The sequence below is a fragment of the Cicer arietinum genome, chromosome 1 (genome assembly GCF_000331145.2).
Source record: "Cicer arietinum cultivar CDC Frontier isolate Library 1 chromosome 1, Cicar.CDCFrontier_v2.0, whole genome shotgun sequence".
Taxonomy (NCBI): Eukaryota; Viridiplantae; Streptophyta; class Magnoliopsida; order Fabales; family Fabaceae; genus Cicer; species Cicer arietinum.
In genome coordinates this window covers 47536018-47560176 of record NC_021160.2, presented here as the reverse complement: position 1 = coordinate 47560176, position 24159 = coordinate 47536018, and the positions used below count along the sequence as shown (strand labels likewise).

Genomic DNA, 24159 nt, shown 5'->3' with positions numbered 1-24159 from the left:
AAGAAATAACATTCTTATCCTTCATCTTATCAAACAAATCCCTCGCCAAATCCATACACCCCATTTTCACATACCCATCAATCATAACATTAGAAGCAACAATATCTCTATCAGGCATAACATCAAAAAGCTTCCTGGCCTCACTCATATCCCCACACCTAGCAAACCCAACAATAACAGCAGTCCAAGAAACCAAACTTCTCACAAACATTTCAACCAAAGAAGTCCCAACATACAAATTAACACAAAACCCATTTTTCAAAACAACACAATGAACCTCCAAACCTTCTCTCAAATCCATACAAATAATGAGACAAACACAATCACTGAGACAAAATAAATTAGGGATAACCTGGTGCTGTGCGAGCATGATTTCTCCCCCTACAGACGTCTTTTTACCGATCCGACCGTTGAAGACGAAGACCTGAATGTTGTGAACCTTCTGTCCAAAAATCAGCCAAATCCAACGGTTAACGAATGCGCAATCGATGTTTTTGTGAGACTGATTTAACAAAATCGGGAACAAGGTTACTCTTCTCTTTTCTCTTTTGGTGGTTGCCTTTTCTATCAAAATAGTCTCTCTCTCTTCTCTACGGTAGATCCCAGGATGATAATTCTCAATCATCTCTTCATAACGATCAATCAAAATCCCCCAATAACCATGCAAATAATAATGATTCTCAAAGTAAACTTTACCGCCCATTGTTCTTTTTAGCTCGGTTGGTTAGAGCGTCAAACCATCACATCTCAAATTAACAATACCTTATAGATAAAGAAGAAGAAAGAGGAAGAAGAGAAAACAACCACTCTAGGGTTTCATATCATATAATAAACCAAAACTGAAGTTAATAGGGTTACACTGAGTATATATATAAGAAAATAGAATTGTCTAGAATTGTCTAAAATACCCTTACTACTAATATATAATAATATTATCTAACATTTTTGTTACAATAATTTTTCAAATATCATTTTTGTTTAGATTTTATTATAGAAAAAATACTTATATAATACAATAAATGCATCAATAATTCAAAATTTCAACTCAATTATAAATAAACGTGAATAAAACGAAACTAACAAAGAACATACTGTACTAAATGTGAATTTTGTAATCTAAATACAATGATATTATAAGAGAATACAAATAAAAAAAGATCAAGACAAGATACAAGAAATTACCACCCCACTAATCTTTGTTAGTTAGTAATGTGAAATGAAATAGGCTCTAGATACCATGTTAACAATGAAAAGAGGAAGAAAGAGGAAGAAGAGAAAACAACCACTCTAGGGTTTCATATCATATAATAAACCAAAACTGAAGTTAATAGGGTTACACTGAGTATATATATAAGAAAATAGAATTGTCTAGAATTGTCTAAAATACCCTTACTACTAATATATAATAATATTATCTAACATTTTTGTTACAATAATTTTTCAAATATCATTTTTGTTTAGATTTTATTATAGAAAAAATACTTATATAATACAATAAATGCATCAATAATTCAAAATTTCAACTCAATTATAAATAAACGTGAATAAAACGAAACTAACAAAGAACATACTGTACTAAATGTGAATTTTGTAATCTAAATACAATGATATTATAAGAGAATACAAATAAAAAAAGATCAAGACAAGATACAAGAAATTACCACCCCACTAATCTTTGTTAGTTAGTAATGTGAAATGAACTTCATAGTGTTCAAAGATCTACATATTCATGTGATTCGAATACGAGGTATAGCGATTAGAGTGGCAACAAACAATGATTGATGGTGGTTTTTCTTTCAGACGAGGGTATGTATTAGCAAGCATTTAAAGTCTCAAGTTAAAATTTGAGTAAATGATGGTAGATAAATAGACTAAAAATTGTGTATCAAGATATCATTCTTCTCATTAATGTCAAATTCAGTCATTATGATAATGGATGAAAGAGTGGTTGGTTGTGGCATTTTTATTGTGTATATAAATTGAGTCGTGGTTATTTGAATCTATTGTCGATGAGATTCGTCGACATGGGACTAAACTATTCCACAACACATCTTGTTCATAAACAAAATTATAAAACGTCTCATACCAAGTCAAGAATCATTATGTTCATTAAAAAAGTGTGAGATGTCTTGTACCAAGTTAAGAATCATCTCCAAACCACCGCTTTAAAGTATAGTTGGTTGGAGAAAAATGAAAGAAATAAAATGATGATTATAAATTTTAGTTATTTTTTTAAAAACTAACTAGACTCTGCTAAGTAAATCTAGTTTAAATGTATGGTATGATTGATAAAATTATAGTAAACTAATTTGATTTTACAAATTTCATCACTCCTAGAATCCTTGTTAAGGACCACTCTATGCATACAAGTATAGGGAGAGAGAGCGCACACAAAAGTTCATCTAAGATAGAAGTAGACGAACATAAAAATAATTATAAGGCATCACAAACTAATCATGACAATATACTACCTCGTGATATAATTAATTATAACGCAATGTTTTTCATTCTCTACTTCATGTGCATATAGTACAAATCTTAATATCTCACATAAGCTTACTTGTGAGCACTATCCTTGCCTACAAACGGATCTCTCCACCAACATGAAGATGGATAGTGAAAAAAAAAAATGAGAGATAGAAATAATTGATGAGATAGATAGAAATGTGAAGAGAATGCTTAGAGAGGTTTGGTGGAGGGATCTACCACTTAAGTACATATTATGCAAACATTCTATAAGTTAACATCTCAAGTTCTTTTACTCAAAGCAATCACATTTCAAATCTTTTAACCTCAACCCAAAGCTATGGACAATTTCAAACTATATATGCATGGAGACATATCAAAAGTTATCACGTGATCATGCCACAAACCAATGATCATATATATTCTATAGTAAATAAAAAACAAATTAAGTAAATCTTATCTTCCCAATAAAGATTAACTTATTGACTTTATTTACTATAAATCAATTACAATATCTTCACCAATACTTTTTGCATTCTAAAACATATGAAAAACAAAATTAAATAAAAATATTAAGTTATTACTATCTCTCCGATTTTTTAATAAAAAAACAATTATATTATAATTTGTTCAATAAAAATTAATGTATCTAGTCTATGTTATCGAACAATTATTCAAATTTATAACTTAATTTTTTCTTATAAAAAAGACCAACTTAATTGCAGTTGTAGTCTCTTTACTTTCATCAATTCATAGAATTAATCTCTCGATTTTAAAAGTTGGCAGTTTTGATTATTCATTTGAATTTTTTAATTAAAAAATGTTGATTTAACATATTTTAAATGATTTGTCGTACAATTTTATCATATATAACCATCTAAACAAATTAATTATTCATATATCATTAATCAAATTATAAAAATAAATAATTTTTGAAGTTGATAGTTAAGATTTTATAGAGATTTATTGTAATTTTCACGAGTGTTAATCATTCTACATTATCATATCATATGCCACGTTAGTTAAAACATTTCATATTACAATTTATTAATTAAAAATCAAGATGAAAGACCAAAATTGTCATATTTTAAAATAGAGAGATCAATATCGTAAATTAATAAAAATAAAAAGATCTAATCAAGTAAAAAAACTACATAAAGTGTTATGAATATTAAATATACTTCATAAAATTCATCTTAGACTTCAACATGATTTTGAATAGTTCCAACTATTTTTTTAATTAAAATTTAAATATTTTTATTTATTTTGTATAAAAAGTAGTTTTTATTTGAGAATATAAAGTATACACGTTGTATATAAAATCATTGCACGGTAACAAGTTATTAGTATATCAAAAAATGATATAATTTTTTTCTTCAACTTATGTCCTTGATTTTTTTATAATTTATAATTAATTTGTGGGGTGTATAAATAAGGAATGGAGAAAGTAGAAAAACAGAAAACAGAAGAAGAAAAAAATGAAAAAACTGGAGAAAACGAATCGCCGTGATGGCAGCAGGGTTAGTTTTGGCATATTACACAAAAATCGTTTCATTACACACACGACCTTTCCCCCTTCTCCCCCTCCTCTCTCTCTTCTTCTCTTAACCTTCTTCAACCAAACTCACCTCTTTTCACAATCAAATCTCCCAATATATCAATATCAAATCAATATCAAATCCCTCTATTCTTTTCAAAACCCTAATCTCTCTCTCTATCTCTCTTATTTCCTATTTTCTCTCTTTCTATTTCAATAAACAATCCCTAATAAAAAACTTGAATCCTTTTCATCTTTTTTTACCCTTTGATTTGGGGTTTCTATTATTGTTCATTGATTGTTCAATTATATGGCGAAAGGAACCGACTCGGATGAGTTTATGATGCTTTCTAGGGTTCGTTCTGGTCTCAAAAGAGAGTTTGCATTCGCTATGAAAGCACAATCTGAAATGGATGGTTCATTAGGTCGAACCCGGGCTAGTAAGAACCGGAATGAGACTCCGGTTCAGACATCTCCGTCTGGGAAACGGTTCAGAAAGTCCGGTCCATCGAAGAATGATGAAGATGTTGATGTTTGTGGTGTTATGAGCGAGGAAGAGGCTAAGAGTGATGTTGTTGATCTTGCTAGCGATGATGAACCTAAGAATCATGTTGGAGAAGAATCAAAATCTGTTTTTCTTGATGAGGCAAATGTGAAGAGTGATGTTGTGATTGATGAAGAAGCTCGTTTTAAGGAAGAAGAAGTTATGAATGAAATAGAAATAGAAACTGCAAAAACTTGTGTTATCAAAACCAAAGATGAAACTATAGAGGAAAAGGAAACCCTTAATGTTGAAGAAACCAAAGAGGTAAAAGATACCCTTAAGGTCGAAGAAGCCAAAAAAGAGAAAGTTAAGAAAAAGAAGGTGAAGGTGCATTTAGATAAATCAATGAGAAGGTTTACAAGATCAGCATTGAAACAAAAAGACGACGAAACTAAGATGTTGAGTAATGGGGAAAGAGATAATGTTGTTGGAGTAGATGTTAATGTTGAAAAGGAAAATGTAGGTACACCATTTTTAGGAACTCCAACTCCTATGAAATTGACTAAGTCTGCTTTGAAAAGGTTCCCTGTTAAGCTTAAGGATCTTCTTGCGACGGGGATTCTTGAGGGGTTGCCAGTGAAATATATAAGGGGATTGAAGGTATTATTTGAATGGTTCTGTATTATGATTTATTGATAGATGATGTTTAGGAATGTTTTTATTTGTGGTGTGAGTGTGATGAGTTTAAGGAATTTGTAGGCGCGGAGACCTGGAGAAACAGAGGTACGAGGGGTGATTAAAGATGCTGGGGTTTTGTGCTTTTGTGAGGTTTGTAAGGGGATTAAGGTATGTAAAAGAAGGATTGGTTATTGTTTTTAGTTTTTTAGTTTAGGTTAACATTGCCTAGGTTAGTAATGTGGCTTGACTATTTGGTTTTTCATTGAGAGTAGGTTGTCACACCAACTGTTTTTGAGTTGCATGCTGGTAGTGCTAATAAGCGTCCACCGGAATATACTTACATTGAGAATGGAAAAACCCTTCGTGATGTCATGAATGCCTGTGTGAGTGTTCCATTGGATACATTGGACGAAGTTGTCCAAAAGGTTCTTGGTGACTTCACTATGCAGAAATCTAATATCTGTTTCAATTGCAGAGGTTTGAAATGCATGTGTTTGCTTTCCTTCTTGTTACACTATGTAATTTGTAATCCAGGTGATTAAACATGTAATTTTGATGAATTGTTTGTAGGGTCAATTTCTAAATCTAGTGAGGGTGTGTCAAAACTAGTATGCAATTTGTGCATGGAGTTGAAAGAGACTCAAGATAACCACCTTCAAACAGAAGCAACATGCAGTAAAAGTATTACCCCAGTAGTTCAACCCAGGTATCTTTAAAAATTACAGGCGCATTGGTACATTCTAAGAATTTATGATATGCATGTGCTTCATGAAAATTATTCCACATTGTAGCGATGTTTGTTGGCCATTTTAGACCCTACCTATATTTACCTATGCTAAAATAGGAGTGCTCATAATCATTATCTTCTATTGTTTTAATCATTTTATTTAACGTCACTTTTACTTGTGTATACTTGGTAACAAGCTCATCTATACCGTATTATAAACAAGGGTATTGCTTGTTTGTATTTGAATATACATATTATACATTTTGCATGATCTATCAAAGTTCACTGGAATCATAACATATATGATGGATGATCATTTGATCCTACTATTTCAGATTGCCTGAAACAGCTGTGACGCCGAAGTCATTAAAAACTGATATGGTGGATCTGAAGTCATTAAACACTGAAATGGTGGTTCCAGAGTCATTGAACACAGAGATGGTTGTTCCAGAGTCATCAAACACTGAGATGGTGGTTCCAGAGTCATTAAACACACAGATGGTTCCAAAGGCACTGAACAATGGGATGAAGCAGAGTGCATCTCGTGGTAAGAGTCAGGGGAGAATAACTAGAAAGTAAGTATGTATCTTTAGCACTTATTTAAAACAATTGTCGAAGTTAGAATTTACTATGTTAGATGTATGTTATATTATATGCATAAACATACAACGTTGTAATCTCATCCAGAATTTAAAGTTTATTCTTTTCTTGCACAACTTTTACAGGGATCTACGCTTGCATAAGTTGGTATTTGAAGAAGATGTGTTACCAGATGGAACTGAAGTAGCTTATTATTCTCACGGAAAGGTTGCTTTGATTGATACAGGTTCTGCTATACTTTGTTTTATGACTATCTTTCCTGAACGTGCTTTTGTGGTGTGGTCAGAAACTATTGGTCGGTTACAAAAAGGGATATGGAATTTATTGTACGTGTTGTGACTCAGAGGTTAGTGCCTCACAGTTTGAAGCTCATGCTGGCTGGGCATCTCGACGCAAGCCGTGAGTTGTTTAAATTTTGTCATTGTATCTATAGGGTGTATATACCTTGTCTAACTAGCTTTGCATTGAAATGCTTACTATATGTTGTGTTTTTATCTTTTTCTTTTAGTATTAAATTTATATACAGCGTCAATGTAAAGTTTTTACACAAATTAATGTCTTCTAAAATTCAGGGACAAGTAAAACTACATAAAGTTATTGTTATAGAGAAAAAATATTTTTAATATTTAAAATTATAAAGGAGATGTGCAATCTGGATCATAAATTCGCATAGACTACACAAGGTATTGAGGAAAAGGGAAACATTTGAAACATGTCATCATACATGATTTTAAAGGAGATATACGTGTTGCATCTGCATCATGCATGATTTTACAAGAAGTTGAGAATGACACATGTCATCAATTAGTCAAAAGCGATATTTTATTTGAGATTCAGAACTGGGAATGCAATTAAATATCGTCGAATTGTGAGGTTAAATGACAATTTTTTTTCCAAATCTGCCCTTCAATATTACTATTCATACTTCATCCAAATCATTAATTCTAATTTGTATTTATGATTGTGGGAAACAATAGTTAAGAAGGATAATTTAGTAAAATGACCATTCTCTTTTATTTATATAGTTATTTCTTAATATGCATGAAATGAGCAAAAGTGATGACACTCATTGTGAGATGGAGGGAGTATAATCTAATTTCTAGAGATTGATTATTTTGTTATATTTTCTCTAATTTTTTAATTTCCCATTTTCCAAGGTGTTTTTGATTTTCTTATTCATAAATTGTGATATAGTGCTTTGTAAAATTTACATTCATTTCCTTCTTGATTAACATTGAGCTATTGTGTTGCAGTTACCTGCACATATATACATCTAATGGAGTCTCACTACATGAGTTGTCCCTCTCTCTATCGAAAGATCGGAGATTTTCTGCCAGTGATAATGACGATCTTTGTAGCATATGTCAAGATGGAGGGGATCTTTTGTGTTGTGATGGATGCCCAAGAGCTTTTCACATAGGTGAGCCATCATTTGCTTCTTTTGTATATAAATCAACGGCAAGTTGATGTGTGTTGATTTACTCTATTTTGCAATGCAAAGACTGTACCTGATCACAAAGATAACTAATGGCACTGCTAAATAGCCTCTTCAAAGGATGTAGGTCTCTACAGATTTTAATTGTAATATTAATGGTTTTTTTAGTTGGGACTATTGATTTCTTTATATTGTATTTCATAAGTTTCTTGTGTTCTTTGTTTAATTTGTTATTTTTGCCCCAGTTTGATTATTTCATTTAATATCTATTCTTAATAATAGCTTTAAGAGTATGGTCAAATACATTTATAAAGCTTAATATGCTCTTTAACTTGTGGGTATTCAAGCTTTAAATTGGATGAACGGTGATATTGAAAATAATTGGAAAAGATTTTGAAAAGTTTTGAGTCCTCCAAAAGGAGGGCAAATGTCAAGTAAACACGGGTCCACTACATATATTCATTTTTACCTCTGCAACATGAACTTGAAGCTGCAATTGTTTTGTTGTTCTCACAGATATGTATTTGTCTATTTCAGATTGTGTTCCTCTACCATGCATTCCCGAAGATACTTGGTATTGTAAATATTGCCAGAATAATTTCCTGATGGAGAGTAATGTGGAACGTAATGTGAATGCTCTGGCAGCTGGAAGGATTGCAGGCATTGATCCTTTAGAACAGATAAACCGAAGATGCATTCGCATTGTCAAAAGTGTAGCGGTCGACCATGGTGGATGCGCCCTGTGCGGGTAATGCCCTATTGTTTTCATGCCGTTAACTACACATTTTTTATGTTATAGTTTGTGACATATATCTGGACTTGATTCTTGTATTGTTTCTTTACTAATGTTTGATATCATGTACAGATGTCATGATTTCGTTAAATTATTTGGTCCTCGGACAGTAATTATTTGTGATCAGGTATTGCTTTATTTGTATTATTATATACTGCCAAGCCTAAATTTTCAATTGATTTCATTGATATCAGTATATATTTGTTTGTAGCACTGATTGATTTGTTCTTGCAGTGTGAGAAGGAATATCATGTTGGATGTTTGAAGGATCATAACATGCAGAATCTAGAGGTATCATAATTTCTAATTCTTTTATCTGTTGATTGAAATTTGTTTGGTTTTGTGTAATGCGTGCATTTGTTAACTGGGGGTTATTTACCAGGAATTGCCGGAAGGGAATTGGTTCTGCAGCACAAGTTGTAGTCAAATTCATTCTGCTTTAGTGAATTTGGTTGCTTCTGGGGAGAATAATCTCCCAGATTCTATTCTAAGTTTGATTAAAAAGAAGAATGAAGAGAAAGAGAAAGAGAAAGAGAAAGAGAAAGATTTAGACACCGATGTTGCTCCCAAAATTAAATGGAGGGTTTTGAATTGGAAATTAGTTGCATCTGATGAAAATAAGCAATTGTCTGATGAATATAGGCAAGTGCTTTCGAAGGCTGTTTCCATCTTCCATGTAAGTACATTTGTATTTCTGGCTCATATAGCTTTTTTGTTTGTGCATCTACTGTATTGATAACTCAGGATTTTAGTCGAGAGTTAGTTGTCATTTCGATTTTGGATACCTAGAATTAAATTTATCATATGTTTCGCTTGAGTGCTTTTTTTAAGAGTTGGAATGTTTTATCTCCAGGAGAGGTTTGATCCTATAGTTGATTCTTCCTCTGGCCGTGATTTCATTCCAACAATGCTGTTTGGGTAAGTATCGGTTGTATTTTTTCTTTTTAATTTTTTGTCGTAACATTTATGGATGTTAATGAATTTGTTTTCTCTTATTGGTTTAATTTCACAGAAAGAACATCCGCGGACAAGATTTTGCTGGAATGTACTGCGCAGTGCTTACTGTCAAGTAAGAGACGAGGATGGAATGACTTTTTCCAACTTGCATACCGTGCTTGTATTGTTACCTGATTCCAGTTTTTCTTTTTATTGATTTTCAGCCAAGTTGTTGTTTCTGCGGGAGTATTTCGTGTCTTTGGACCAGATGTAGCAGAACTTCCGTTGGTTGCGACAGTGGCTGAATACCAAGGACAGGTTATTTGATTTACCTGCTTTTCTGCAATTCTAAATTTGATTTATTTTTTAAAATAAAAGATTGCGAGTGTCGGCAAATATTCTTAACTGAAAATCATACTGGTTTGTTTAGGGTTACTTCCAATGCTTGTTTTCTTGCATCGAGAGACTACTTGGATCCCTAAGCGTACGAAACCTTGTCCTACCGGCTGCTGATGAAGCTGAATCAATATGGACTAACAAATTTGGGTTTACAAAGCTGGAGCACGAGGAGGTGTGCAACTTTTTTATGATGTTTCCGAGTTAAATTGTTTGCTACTTGTTTCACGCTAACCACTGCTTGTTATTACAGATAAACAGTTATAAGAAATTTTATCATATGATGATCTTTCAAGGGACCTCAGTACTACAGAAGCCTGTTGCTGCGCCATTGATTACTTCTCAGGAGTCGGTGTAAAGTTTTTAGAGACCCTTGAATGCAATGACCTTTGTTTAGGGATTTTGTGGCTGTACAGAAAAAAAAACAGATTCGCTTCTTGCTGATGCAATTTTTTTGTAGCAAAGAAATGAAGTGAGATTAGAATTGAAAATTGAGGAAACTAGGACATGAGATGGATGTTGAGAAACTAGCCAATTTTTTTGTTAACATGATTCTGTTTTGAATCTATATATTTTGGCTTATGCTCATGTTGAACATTATTTATTGTACCCTTTGGCATCGGTTCAGTAAATTCTTCACTTAAGTTTCATTTACTTAGCTGCAATGCTTGAGTAGTAAGCAACTCAGAAATGATATTTTTTTTTATATGTAATTACTTTTTTATTTTGAAGTTAGAACATATCTTTGCTCATTCATTATTTTTTGGTGATGATACTCATATTTGGAATCCAACTTAGAAAAAATTGCAGCTTCTCTCAACTCATCACGCAACTCATTAATTTTTGCTATGAAAGTTTGTCAAGATTGGTTGTTTTTTTTAATACCCTGTAATTAACACAACTTTAATCCTTCATCTTTTTTCTTCCATACTTGGCAAAAAAAATCTTTTTTGAATAGTATTATTATACTATCATAGGACTAGAATATGGACTAAAATTAGGCCTAATTATTATGATTTTAAAGTCATCAGCCAATTTTTCTATAGAGACTCCTGTAGGGTTAGTTGTCTAAATTTATCTAAAATTTTCCCTAGCTCTGTAGGGTTAGTTTTCTCTTATTTGTGATCATATTTGCATCTTAATTCTTTCATCTTAGCCAACCGGTTTAGAATCAACTCTCATCTTAGCCATTAAGTAAACTTTATATCCTCAGCTGAAAAACAGTTCAAACTACGCTTCACATTTTATTTCTTTCTGATCCCACACATTTGTGTAGTGTGGAAGACCCTTGAAATACTCTCTTTAGGTACAATAAAGAGAATTAAAATTACCAACGTTAATAAAATGTATTTTGATGTGATGAGCTATACATTCTTGACCTTAATTACTTGATGCCAATTAATCTCTGAATCTAATTCATCACATATTACAGAATTTCACAAATGTTTCCGAAAAATCATAATAATATCATTAGCATTTAGCAATAACAAATACAATTAAGAAAACAATGGCATCCCCTTTACAACCATAAAACCCTAAGAACTAGTAAACTTGGTAACAGCCTTAGTTCCTTCAGAAACAGCATGCTTAGCAAGTTCACCAGGAAGAACCAACTTAACCGCAGTCTGAATCTCCCTCGAAGTTATCGTCGGTTTCTTATTATACCTAGCAAGACGAGAAGATTCCTGACCAAGCTTCTCAAAAATATCGTTGATAAAACTGTTCATTATTCCCATTGCTTTGCTTGAAATTCCAATATCAGGATGAACTTGCTTCAGAACCTTGAAAATGTACATCTTGTATGTTTCTACGCTTTTCTTTGTTCTCTTTTTCTTTTTCTCGCTTCCTCCTCCTTCCTTTGGAATTTTCTTCTCTGCTTTCTCTGCTACAGGTTTCTTTTCTGCTGCTGGTTTTTTCTCTGCGAGTTTTTTCTCTGCTTTCGCCATTTTTTAAACTGAAATTGAACAACAAGTAGAAGATGAAAGAGATATTGTGTTTCGGAATGGTGTGTTTTCTTTATATAAGTTTGTGTTCTGTTATTTTATTGGTTGATATCGTTAGGGTGTGGATCGATGACGTGGACCGTTGGATGTTTTATTTTATTTTGAGTTTGGACGGAGTCGATGAATTTGTTGTTTCCTTTTTTCTCTAGTTGGCGCGCTCTTCCAAATTTTATTATTTCAAGTATTAAATATAAAAATTTTAAGATTTTATTTTCATATTTAAGGTCATAACAAATGCTTTAAAGATATTTTTTATTTTTTTCTCCAAATGAAAATCATAATTTCTATTGAGTATTAAAAGATTGAGAAAAACTAATAAACCCGAATTAATCCAAACCATGCAAATGAGTTAATTTCATACATAGATGACTTGTAACTGATCACAGATTACACGAGTTCGTAAATGTGAGTATACATAAGTTTGAATAGTCAAATGTGATTGAAAAAAAAATAGATTCACAATTACTCAAACTCGACTACTTCACTCGAAACATAACTATAAAAATCCAATTTAAAAAAAATAATCCATCGATCTCACTTAAAAATCATCCACTAATCAAATAAGAAGAATTATGAATTAACATTATTTGTGATAATCATATAACTCAACTCACTTATGAATGTTAGCCATGGCCATGTAATTATTATTAGTGTGTAACTAATTTTTATATCATCAAATGGCATAGCAGATAATAATAGTGTGAAGCTTGGAGAGCACTCTTCATGAAGAATCATATTCAAAAATGAAATACATAAAAAATATAATTTTGAACCAACATACATCGACCTACATATGCAATTAAAGCATAGTGCTTTAATTTGTGTGAGTACTAAATGACAAGCCATTGATAACCGGGTGGTGTCCCACAAACAAACCAACATGGCCCATTAGTTTATCTTTCCTAGAAAAGTTAGTGCCACATGAGCATTGCCACCTAAGATCTCCACAATGCTTCTCATGTGTCCTCAAATCAGAAAGAACAGAGAATTGCTTCATATTACACCTCTTGCACACATACATTTTAGGACAATGACTTCTCTTGTAATGATTCTTAGCACATATCAATGATTTCAATGGTTGAAACTTGACATGCTTTTGATTCCATCTACACCCTTTTTGAGGACATGAATATTTTTTGTTTTTCATACTAATCAAATAATTTTCTCTATTCTTGTTCATTGGATTGCTCAATGATGCGCTACTCTTGTACTCATCTCCATGTGCTCTCATATGCATCCGTAAATTTGCATCTCTCTTAAACCCTTTTCCACAAACTTTACAATAATGTGTGTACTTAGCCAATAAATCTGTCGCATCCAATTCGACTATATCATCTTCACAATCAGGGCCGACCCAAATATAAGACGGACCAAATTTTAGGTTTATATTATCGTCATGACTACATATAATCTTTGGAGACATAGTTTCATCTGAACCTTTTATACTGGTTTCACTAATTTCAACTCTTTGATCATCCTCCTTGATCTTATAATTAATGTTACTATTATAGCTTTCACTAAACCAATCCAATGGTTGTGATTGATCATCATTAGAAAATAAGCTTTGACCTCTTAGATCTATGCTTGTGTTAATATTACCAAAGTTTGAGTGATGAATACTATTAGAATTTTTCTCTAGCAATTCTTGATTGGTGCATGGAGTAATAGTAGTACCTTGAGGGAAAGTAAGAGCCATGTGTTGGCAAGTGAACATGATTGATGTGGCAGTCACTATGATTTCTTGTATAGTAGAGTTCATGGTTGATATTATTGAATTAGTTGAGTCTTGTTGATTTGGGGAGAGAATAACATCAACAAAAGTTTGCACTTGATTGAGCTTGTCTTTGAGAATAGAGAGATTAAAGAGAAGGGAATTGGAAGGTAATGATGATAATGAAATTCCTTCCATTGATGTTGGTAATGGCATCAAATCTTCTGTGACCATAGGAAGCATTTGTAGACCTTGATCTACATGCTCCCTTTCAAAGCTTGATTGTGTTGAATTTGAAATCATTGTTGTTCCAATGTTGATTGAAAGTTGATTTTTTTTCTTTCTTTTTTTAAGTTTGGAATTGAGTATATTTTGGTTCAAGTAAAATATTAAGGTGTTATGTATATATAATATGTGTGATGAAGTCCATGAAACAAAAACACTAATATAAGAGAAGTCAACTAGGAGGTGTCACTTGAAGTTCTTCCCCACTTAAGACCTCCCTTGCATGTACCGGTCCATAGTAGGATCACATTTTTCATTTTAAATAATTTGCAAGTACTTAAAATAAACAAATCCATGTAGATAGTTCAATTAGTGAATTAAAAAAACATAGATTTTGAGTTTAAAACTCGAAAAACTAACATAATTTATTAATATTTTTAAATATAAAAATAAAATGAATCTAGCATATGCTTTGAGTATCTTGAAAAGTATTCCCACAAAATCCTCATATGTATAGGTAAAGTAGGATTTGAATTTTTTTAAACCTCTCACATCTAGAGCTGTATATTGGGTTCATCACTTTGGTGCATAACAAATACTTTTGTTTTTTAATAATACATTTTTTTTTGGACGAGGGGATGAAGTTCCTAAAGTATGGAATGCTTTTAAATTTGGAGAATATATGAGTTCAAATCAATAATATACAAATTTAATATCTATTTTTTTACTATTAGATCAATTTTTGAAGTTTGTGTATAACAAACTCTTATATCATCACAAAATTTTGAATCTAATTCAATCCCACCTAATCGGCTTGTATCATATTGAAATTTTATAAACTCTATTGAAGCTATATACATAGTTTGTTTGAAGTTATAAAAAATCAATCTAGTAGCTAGTGCAATATTTATAAGTACATTTTTAAAAAAAGTGTTTGGCAGGCATTCTAATATTTAATTAATTATTATTTTTTAAATGTGTATATAACTTTATGGAAATTCACTTTTTCACCCTCTCACTTGGGAATACATCCATGAAAATATTAAAATTCATGAAAAAAGTTATGTACTTCATGTGAATCTTTATATCTAGGAATAATTTTTTCTCCGCTTTAACAAACATGGATCCATTCATTTTCTCTATTCATGTATTCCTAGACAGCACCTTGTTAGATTTCTAGATGTTTTTTTGTCATGGATTTCAAACATGTTGATTATGATAGGTTGCTTAATATAAAACTCTTAATGCTGTCTCTCGTATCTTATGTCATTTAGAGAAAGAAATAATAATATTTTATAGATGCGCATGGTTCGTTGTCATTGTTTTTAATTCTTTAATACACACACAAGGATATATATTTAATCTAGGCGCATGGTTTGATACATTCAGATGTTGAATATTATTATAAAATGCGTCATGTTTTTTGCTTTGATAAGAAAAATGCATGAAAGTAACATAATGGACATGGTGGCATGACATAAGCTGATTCCGGGCCCGGGCCCAGCCCACATTAAAAGAATCAAAACTCAATGCGGCCTTGCTTTCCTCCACTCACAATCTAGCCCAACTAATTTATTCATCTTCACTCCATGTTCTTTTTTATTCGTGATATAGAAAGCTCTAACAATATTTTTTAAAGGTTAATTATCAGTCGGTTTGTTTAAGATTCTAAAAAAAAAGTTTAAAAAAAAAAATTATTTTGTTAGATAGTGATTTTTATGTTGAAGTTATTTTGATTAGTTTTTGAAGAAAATCATTTTTGATAGAAAAACAAAGATACAAAGTGTATTTTAAATGTTGGGTGATTAAATTATCTCTTACGATTTTATTCAATAATTATTGAAGGAATAAAGAAAAAATATCTCGATTTATAATTATTTAATATCAAAATATTTTTTTTTATAATTTATAATAAGCAGATATTTTGCATCTCTTCAATTCCAAGTAATAGGAGTTCATAGTGTGTTTTTAGAGGATTCTTTGAGGGTTTGCTGTTGATTGCATTTAGAGTTAAAATTTACCCATGTACATGACAATAAAAAAATTTGTGATTAAGAAAATAACAATGAGGCTCACTTATTAAACAACCCAAAGTGTGATTAAGAAGTTTTTAAAGAATTGCACCATTATTTAATAGAGTAAAAAGTGAGTGAGTATCTTAAAATTGTTGTGATACAGTGGGGTCTAGTTAAGCATCCCAAGGTGGATTGCAACATTGGCCATGCTCAAAATTGAATGTGACAATATAAATTATATTTGAGTGAATAGGGAAATTAAACCTTGACTTCTTTTATAAATTATTATAAATTAGTTGAATTCATATATATATATGTATTTTTGAAATTGTAAAGTGTCGGTTAAAATAAATTATTTTTGAAATTTTTTATAATTAGAGATTATGATATAGTACACTAATTAAATATGTGATTTCTCTATGTTGAGATCATATTGATGCTATCTCACTCAAGACTATTTAATTTGTTTATGAATTTGACCGTTTCATAGACAAATTTGTGAATAATTATAATTGTACATTGAATAATTATTGATAAATTAATATATAAGAGACCTATATTTCATAGTCACATTAATCTATATAGTAATGACAATGATGTTTGATCAACGTAGATAAACTATATTCAATTAATATAATACTTTATAGTTTTTAACGATAAAAGGATACATAGACAAATTTGAATGACATATTACAATTTGCAAATTTAGCAACCGAGTGATTTTTATTTATAGTTATACATGATAAGGGGATTTTGTTATACAAAATAAGAAGTAGACAACTCCACAAACTCTTGGCTCTAAAAAGCAAACGTAGCTCATGTCAAAAAAAATATATGAAAAGCAAATGCAATGCAGATATACAAAGCCAAGCACTATGAGCAACTTTGTCAGCTCTCATATTAAGTGATAACTATTGAACAACTAAACTAATGGATGAAGCAAATTTGTATAGATTGACAAATTTAAATAGGAGCACTAAAGTAAACAGAATGAGAAAATAAAATAAAAATCATGCAAGCATATATCAGTGTCCCAACATACATTACGATCTAAAGTAAAAACGAGACCCTTTTATTGCTTAAAATAATATCTGTACCCAAAAAAAGTTCAAAATAATATTTAAGTGTAATAGTATATTTTTGTTTATTTTTTTTTCTACATAAAATTATTTATTAAATTATTGTAATTAATTTTATAAGATTTTTTTTTCAACCAATAACAAAATCAATCCATTTAATCTGTGTTGAGATACATTTTTTTATTCAGGATTTTATTTATTAATTATAATTTTTAAAATAGTAGAATATTTTGAGTTATGAAATCACCTCACGTGAGACGTTTTTGGGCCCATTTATTGTAGATTAAAAAAGTGATTTTAATCATATATTTTTAAAATGATTTTTACGAAAATCAACTAAAAAATGATAGAAGTTATTTTAGATTTATTTAATAAAAATTAATAAATATTTTAATATTATATAATTTAGATATTAATTATTAGAAATATTAACATAATGAAATTACATATTATTATTTTAAATATCTCCAATAACTGATTTTTATGAATGACATCTTCTCATTTGAAAACTTTTAATTTTTAGAAAAAAGAAAAAAAATACTTAAAATGATATTTTATTAAAATTTATTTAAAAAAATTTCTCATTTGATTCTTTAAAATTCTTTTTCAAAAAAGTTATAATAAAAAGATAAAATACTTTGAAAATCATTTTAGAAAAAAATGTGACAAATGGACCCTTTATTAAGTTGAATTTTTTTTAGATACATAACGATTGTTTGTGGATAAGACGATATAATTACTACAAAAAATTTACCTACAAGTGCGAGATCCTGTATTCGAATATGATACATAAATGTTCTACCAAACAATATCAGTATTTTTGAATTAAACAACGATTTAATGAAAAGAAAAAAAAAAACTCATTTTAATTGCTTCATTTATGTGAAGTTAAAGTTAGATGGAGATTGAATTTAAACGTGTATGTCAAATTAGCATAAGTATATTTTGGATGCTGAATGGAAATCAAAACAAACAACTTGGGTCATCTTTTAACCTAGTCATGATAATAAATCTTCAAGGGTCAAGTAATAAACTATTAAATTTTTTGAAAGGTCTTTTTATTTGCCTCATCTTGCTTCTTTTTCCACGAATTACATTAAATTGTCGACATGATATTTATAAAGTGCTATACTATTTGATGGTAAAATGCACGTTTGTGCCCCCATTGATTTTGACCTTAACCAATTGGGAATATCTTTGTACTTTTTCGAACAAGGGTAGGTAGTATTTTCCATTAAGTATTGATTATTAATGACCAATTTTCATGTGTTTTTGTGGATATTATTTAAATTTTAATGTTAATAAAAAATTAAACCAATTTACAGAATTAAATCAGTTGCTCCGTTTAGTACAATAAAATAATATGATGAATCAATAATCTTAACTTATAAACAATAAAAGAGAATGATGTTTTTTAGAAATATAATAATCTTCTAAGTTTAAAAAAATCTTTAAGGACACCAATAAATGAATTTGTCAATTATCCAAAAGAAACCTAATAATATATAATAAAAACGAAAATAAAAAAGATATGTTGCTGCCCAGGATCGAACTGGAGACCTTCAGTGTGTAAGACTGACGTGATAACCACTACACCACAGCAACCTCTTGTTTTGTATTCTGTTTATAATCTCTTAATTACAAACGAATTGAAACCTGTTCTTAGTTTTTTTACATACATATTAATATAAACCAAAATTAAAAGGTACGCTTTTCAGTTTTTTGTTATAATTTTTTTATAGAAAAAAACATTTGTGTGTCAATGGTTGAGGTGACTTGAAATGGATTTATACTTAGTATCTGTATCCTCTTACATAATCAGTTGGGTTCTATTTCTCTATACTAAAGTCATCAAATCTTTTAACCATTTTTTCTTATATTTTTTTATGTAATAATAATTTTTATTAGTAGTTTTTAAATTTATTTGAGTGATTTGATAACCTATATTTGTCAAAGTATTATTTGGTTTTCACTGTTGAGTGATGATTGTTGTTCATTAATATTATTAAAAATATTTTTAGTATTTATTATTTTATATAATTTGAGTTACTCTTTTAGTCTAAATATTCGTGATTTTTGCTTGTAATTTCATGATATCCATTTATAACATTTTCTTCTTTATTACTATTATCATTAGTATTGACTTTGATTAATAATTATTCTATTTAAATTTTACAATATAGAGTTAATTTATTAAGCTCTAAATATTTTATCCCTAGTCCCTACAAGTCCAACTCATGGCTAGCTATTTATGTGAATGTAACTCATTTATTAATTGTTCCATCAGCAGATACCAACCCCAATTAGTAAGAATGAATAGTTTGGTTCTGATTTTCTGAACCAAATCCTTTTGATAGTCAATTAGTTAGATAAAGGATTAGGAAAGTGGAACAATTAATCGGTTGAATGAAAAATTGTTCGATACTTTTTTTGGTAAAAAGAATTGTTTGATACTACTAATACAAATATAGAAAACAGGCCAATGCCCAATTTTTCGGTCTTGGACTTAATAGCATCATAGTAAACAAACTCATGCATTTGTTTTTATTCCAAAACCATGAAGTCATGCTACTCCAATAAATAAAATATATATTGTTTAGACAAAAAGGATAACAACCACACAAATATGCATGTTTCAAGTGATCTAGTTGAGTTTCCCTCACAACTACAAATACTACCAACCTATTCAATTACAACTATTAATTAGGTGTTAAGCTTGGAAGGTGTTACAAATCACATGATCAAAGATCAAAGAGATAAAGATTAATCTTATAGAATAAAAATAAACATGAAAGTTTGATAGAAAAAAAAAATATCTAATAAAATTTTTATTGATAAAATATGATTAATTGTACAATAAGACACTTATTTATAACCAACTTCTTGATTTTCTAACTAACTCTAGACTTTTGTTATGTAATTGCCCCTCAAGCTGGTAGGGATGCCAATCACAACCAAATTGATATACAAGTATTAAAAAATTGTTGCAACATGTAAAAAACAAAAAGGAACTAAGGAAAACAACTAGGTAAAATAAATGACAAAGCCTAAGGCCTAAAAGCATATACAATGCAAGAGGAGAAAAATATAGCAAATGAGTGGTGTTGTTGAGAATTGTAAGTGATTGTTTGACTTCATCGAATTTTGACTTTTCTCCAAATTTCACGAAGTTAGAAGCATGTTTCTCTACCATAAGTATGATCTACTTAAAGAAAATTCTTAGAATGGTTATATTATTGAGACAAAATCTTAAACAAAATATTTTGATGATAATTAAACAAAATTTAATTTAAGACTTTTAATTATGATTCTAAGTGTTTAGGTATTTAACATGTGTATTTGAGTGTGTTAAACAAGATAGATACCAAGCATTACAAAACAAATCATATTAAAATAAAGAAAGTTAATTTAGTGAAACGAAGAAGGTTCTTGACAAATTTCTAAAAAAACGAAGAACGTTCTCTACATCTGCAGATTAACAATAATGATCAAATTCCTATATAAAAGATTAGATTTAGGAATTATAATTCATTCCATTATTTCACCAAAAATATACAAGGATTAATCTAAGCAAGAATCACTTCAGGATTCCAAGGCAAAACACTTTGCTTCACAAATAGATAAAGCAAGATCATTCTCCAAGTTAAGCAAGTACAAGTACAAAAATGACAGGCTGAAAATGATCGTAATTAAAGGCATGAGATCACTTCAGAACTGCCAAGATCAGAATAAAAGTCAACTCATCTCAAGGCAAATTCGAAGATCGTTATTGGCTCACAAGAATATTTATGTTTTCAGCAAGAACATTCTTCCTTTATGGTTGATCTTATCCACTCACTTACTCATGAGTGTTGGACTATTTCCAACGATCAAATGATATGTCATAAGCTCTCTTGAAGCCTATAAATAAAGCCTCAAGATGAAGAACATATTAGAGCTCGAAGTGCAAAGCAAAACATCACTCATTCAATCATACTCGAATCCTCTCGAACTTCTCAATCATTTCTAAGTTTCAGTTATGTTCTTAGTTTGATATTAGAATCAGTACTCACTAAGTTTTAAAATCTAGAATCTATTCTCAAACACGAGTTGAGCATACTCATATTCTAACAATCTCAAAAATCATTACTTTATAACTCAAGATTATATTGTTGACATAACTTGAGTAGTTTGTAAAAATCCTTTTATGATTTAAAATGTAGTTTATAAAATTCTTTCTGAAAGAGTGTAAGGTAACCTGTGGAAGTCCTTTCTAGGTAGAAAGGTGGTACTTTGTAACAGATCAAGATTGATATGTAAAATTTATGTGAAAACCATATGTAGAAGTGTAATAACGACATCGTTATAATACATCACAAGATTAGGCATGACAACTGGGCGGGCGAGACGTATTTTGCCCCCACCCCCGCATCCGATTAATCAGAAGAAATCCGCTCCATCCCCGCCTGCAACGGAGTTTGAATTTCGCCACTCACACACCCGCACTCATTAATATACATAAAACTATAAATTTAAAAACAAATCTATTAGAATTAATATAATAAAATAATTATTATTAAACAATAATAAAATTAAAAAATATTTTCTATAAGAGATGAGATCATAGTCTTTAATATTTAAAAAATATAAAGTATAATCAACATGTAAATATATATAAAAATTAAAAATTACAATAATATTACTAGTGGGGTGGATTTGGGTGCGGGGTGAATATCAATACTCCAAACCCGTCTTTGTCCTCAAAATTTAATTTTAGAGAAAACATGCACCCACACTCAATCAAAACGGATTTTCTCTACCTAAATCAAGATGGATTTGAGTGGATACACATGCAAGTTATGTTGTCATTCCTACACAAGATCGAAGAGACAAAAATCAATTTCAAGTAAAAATAAGTTTGAGAATTTATAAAAAAAAATTATTTAAAATATTTCACTTTGAATGATTATAATAGATATATAGTTAAATAAATATATAAACTCTATTTATTGAGCACATTTCAAACGCAACCAACCAACAAACTAAGTTTAACCAACTAACGCACTAATTGTAACCAATTGACTAATCTCCTAACTTACAAAAATATCTAATTAATAGTCTAAAACTCAACGTAAAATAATTTATAACTTATATTTGAATTACAATGTGATACATAATATTTCCTTTTTCTTTGATAACAAAATACAACAAGACTGAAAAGAATAAAATAATTTGTACTATTCTTGCGAGAAATAGAAGCTTTCCATAAACACATTTGTTCCACCGACATTGAAAACTGAATATCAGTTTGCTTCGCTCAACCATTGTCTTCGATGTTGGCACAATGGTTGTTGAGATTAATTTATCGAGCTCAAACTATGGACGAATCAGATCAATTTACAAATCACAAGATCAAAAAGATGAATATCAATGTCATAGAAAAACATAAGCTTGAGAATTTGATAAGAGAAAAATTCATTAGAATTAATTTCTTAATTCCCTAAATAACTAACTCATTGTAATAATTAAATATAACCCAAGAATTAATCTAGTGCAACATAACTTATAATTATATATATGTCACATGAATGTATGGGATAAATGTAATTGCTTGAGTCTGATTTTTTTTTTTTTTATTGAATTTGAAATGAGTTAGGGGCTGTTAGCTCACTCTAAATTTTATTCATGAAATAATTAAATGTGAGTTACCACATTTTACTCAAATTATAATTTAAATTAATCAAGTAGTTAAATTTAAGTGGTTAATAAACTTAAATTAGAGATGAATTATTCAGGAGAATTCAAATTCGAATCTTGATTAAAATAATTCTTGATCAAACTTTACTTATCTCTTGGTCGGACTCCCGATTGTCAGGGCTCCTTATTTTTGGAGACCAAAAAGTTAATTAAAACTAAAAAAGAAATTGTAATTTAAATTATTAAACTCAATATTCATTTCTTTTACTAAAATAATAAATTAATTAAAATGAAATTGTCACATAACCTATCATCATTTGTATCTTTTTTTTTTTTTTTTGGACTTAAACCTAACATCATTTGTATCTCTTAAATTGAATAGAACATGTTAAAATATAAGTTAACTCCAAATTATAATTTTAAAAAAATTGGCACGGCTTCCAAACATTTATGATTGAATAATAATTAATTAAATTCAAGCACTATTAATTTCTTTTTGACAATACGTACTCAACTAATTTAAGTACTAGTAGTTTTTTTTTTTTTTACAATGAGTACTAATAATTGAAAGAAAAAAAATACAACTACTTGATGTATAAAATACAGTACATGACGTGTTAGGAGTATATAAAATAAATTAAGAGAAGTCTCTACAATTAAAAAATGAAGTCTTGAATTTAAACCTTAGAGATTGATAGAAAAATGATATTTTTTGTACATACAAATAGCTAAATTATTATTGCACACTGCTTGTTTAAAAAATAATATTCGTAGTGTGGAATAGAATGTATGGTTTTTTATTTTATACATATTTAAAAAGAAAGTTGTATATATGTACCAAAAAATAGTTGTATAAAAATACGTCATCCAAATAATCTTAAATGTGAGTAACAAATATCTTAAATTATATATCCTATTAAAATAAAATATTACGACTCACAATACTCTTTGTTACTTTTTTTGTATAAAGGATATATGGACATCTCAGTCATGGTCATTTGGAGCACGCAAAGTAGCAAACTGAAAACTAAATTAGTACACAACAATGGCTTTTGCTTGGGGTTCATCTTATCTTACACACGAGATACAAACTGTAATAGTATTAATTAAATAGGTATGTTCGAATGATTAGCAACAAATTAAGGTCACTTAAGTATGTAATTAAGAGTTTGATCTCCATTCATTATGCATATAAAACTCGTCATTTATTTATTTATGAGAGAGAATCTTTTAAATATAATACAGCTAGACTAAGTTGGATTAAGTGTGTAATGTCTGAGTGCGATTTATTTTGAAAATATTAGACCTGAATATTGCATATTACTAGTCATATTCTCATTTTTAAAGTTTGGTTTTTAAAGTTTGGTTTGACATTTCTTTTTAAATTTGACAAAGTCT

General features: G+C 29.7%; 3 protein-coding genes and 1 non-coding gene across 4 annotated transcripts; 1 reads left to right on the top strand and 3 right to left on the bottom strand.

Annotated features, from left to right (window-relative positions):
• Window positions 1–3920: 3920 nt before the first annotated feature.
• Window positions 3921–10702, top strand: LOC101496252 (uncharacterized). The gene is made up of 17 exons (XM_004487498.4): window positions 3921–5147; window positions 5247–5333; window positions 5438–5642; window positions 5736–5871; window positions 6228–6467; window positions 6618–6699; window positions 6779–6891; window positions 7746–7912; window positions 8465–8675; window positions 8793–8847; window positions 8955–9011; window positions 9103–9396; window positions 9574–9638; window positions 9733–9789; window positions 9881–9974; window positions 10087–10227; window positions 10306–10702. Exons 1-17 carry the CDS (start codon window positions 4314–4316, stop codon window positions 10408–10410), a joined length of 2943 nt encoding a protein of 980 aa, XP_004487555.1. The 5' UTR covers window positions 3921–4313; the 3' UTR covers window positions 10411–10702.
• Window positions 10703–11497: 795 nt separating this feature from the next.
• Window positions 11498–12050, bottom strand: LOC101496580 (histone H2B.3-like). The gene has a single exon (XM_004487499.4). The coding sequence runs from the start codon at window positions 11996–11998 to the stop codon at window positions 11588–11590; it is 411 nt and encodes a 136-aa protein (XP_004487556.1). The 5' UTR covers window positions 11999–12050; the 3' UTR covers window positions 11498–11587.
• A 539-nt stretch (window positions 12051–12589) lies between these two features.
• LOC101496905 (protein SENSITIVE TO PROTON RHIZOTOXICITY 2) lies at window positions 12590–14159 on the bottom strand. Its single transcript, XM_004487500.4, has one exon. It carries the CDS (start codon window positions 14067–14069, stop codon window positions 12870–12872), a length of 1200 nt encoding a protein of 399 aa, XP_004487557.1. The 5' UTR covers window positions 14070–14159; the 3' UTR covers window positions 12590–12869.
• Window positions 14160–18617: 4458 nt separating this feature from the next.
• On the bottom strand, window positions 18618–18690 carry TRNAV-UAC (transfer RNA valine (anticodon UAC)). Its single transcript has one exon. It is a non-coding gene; the product is annotated as a tRNA-Val (tRNA).
• Window positions 18691–24159: the final 5469 nt, after the last annotated feature.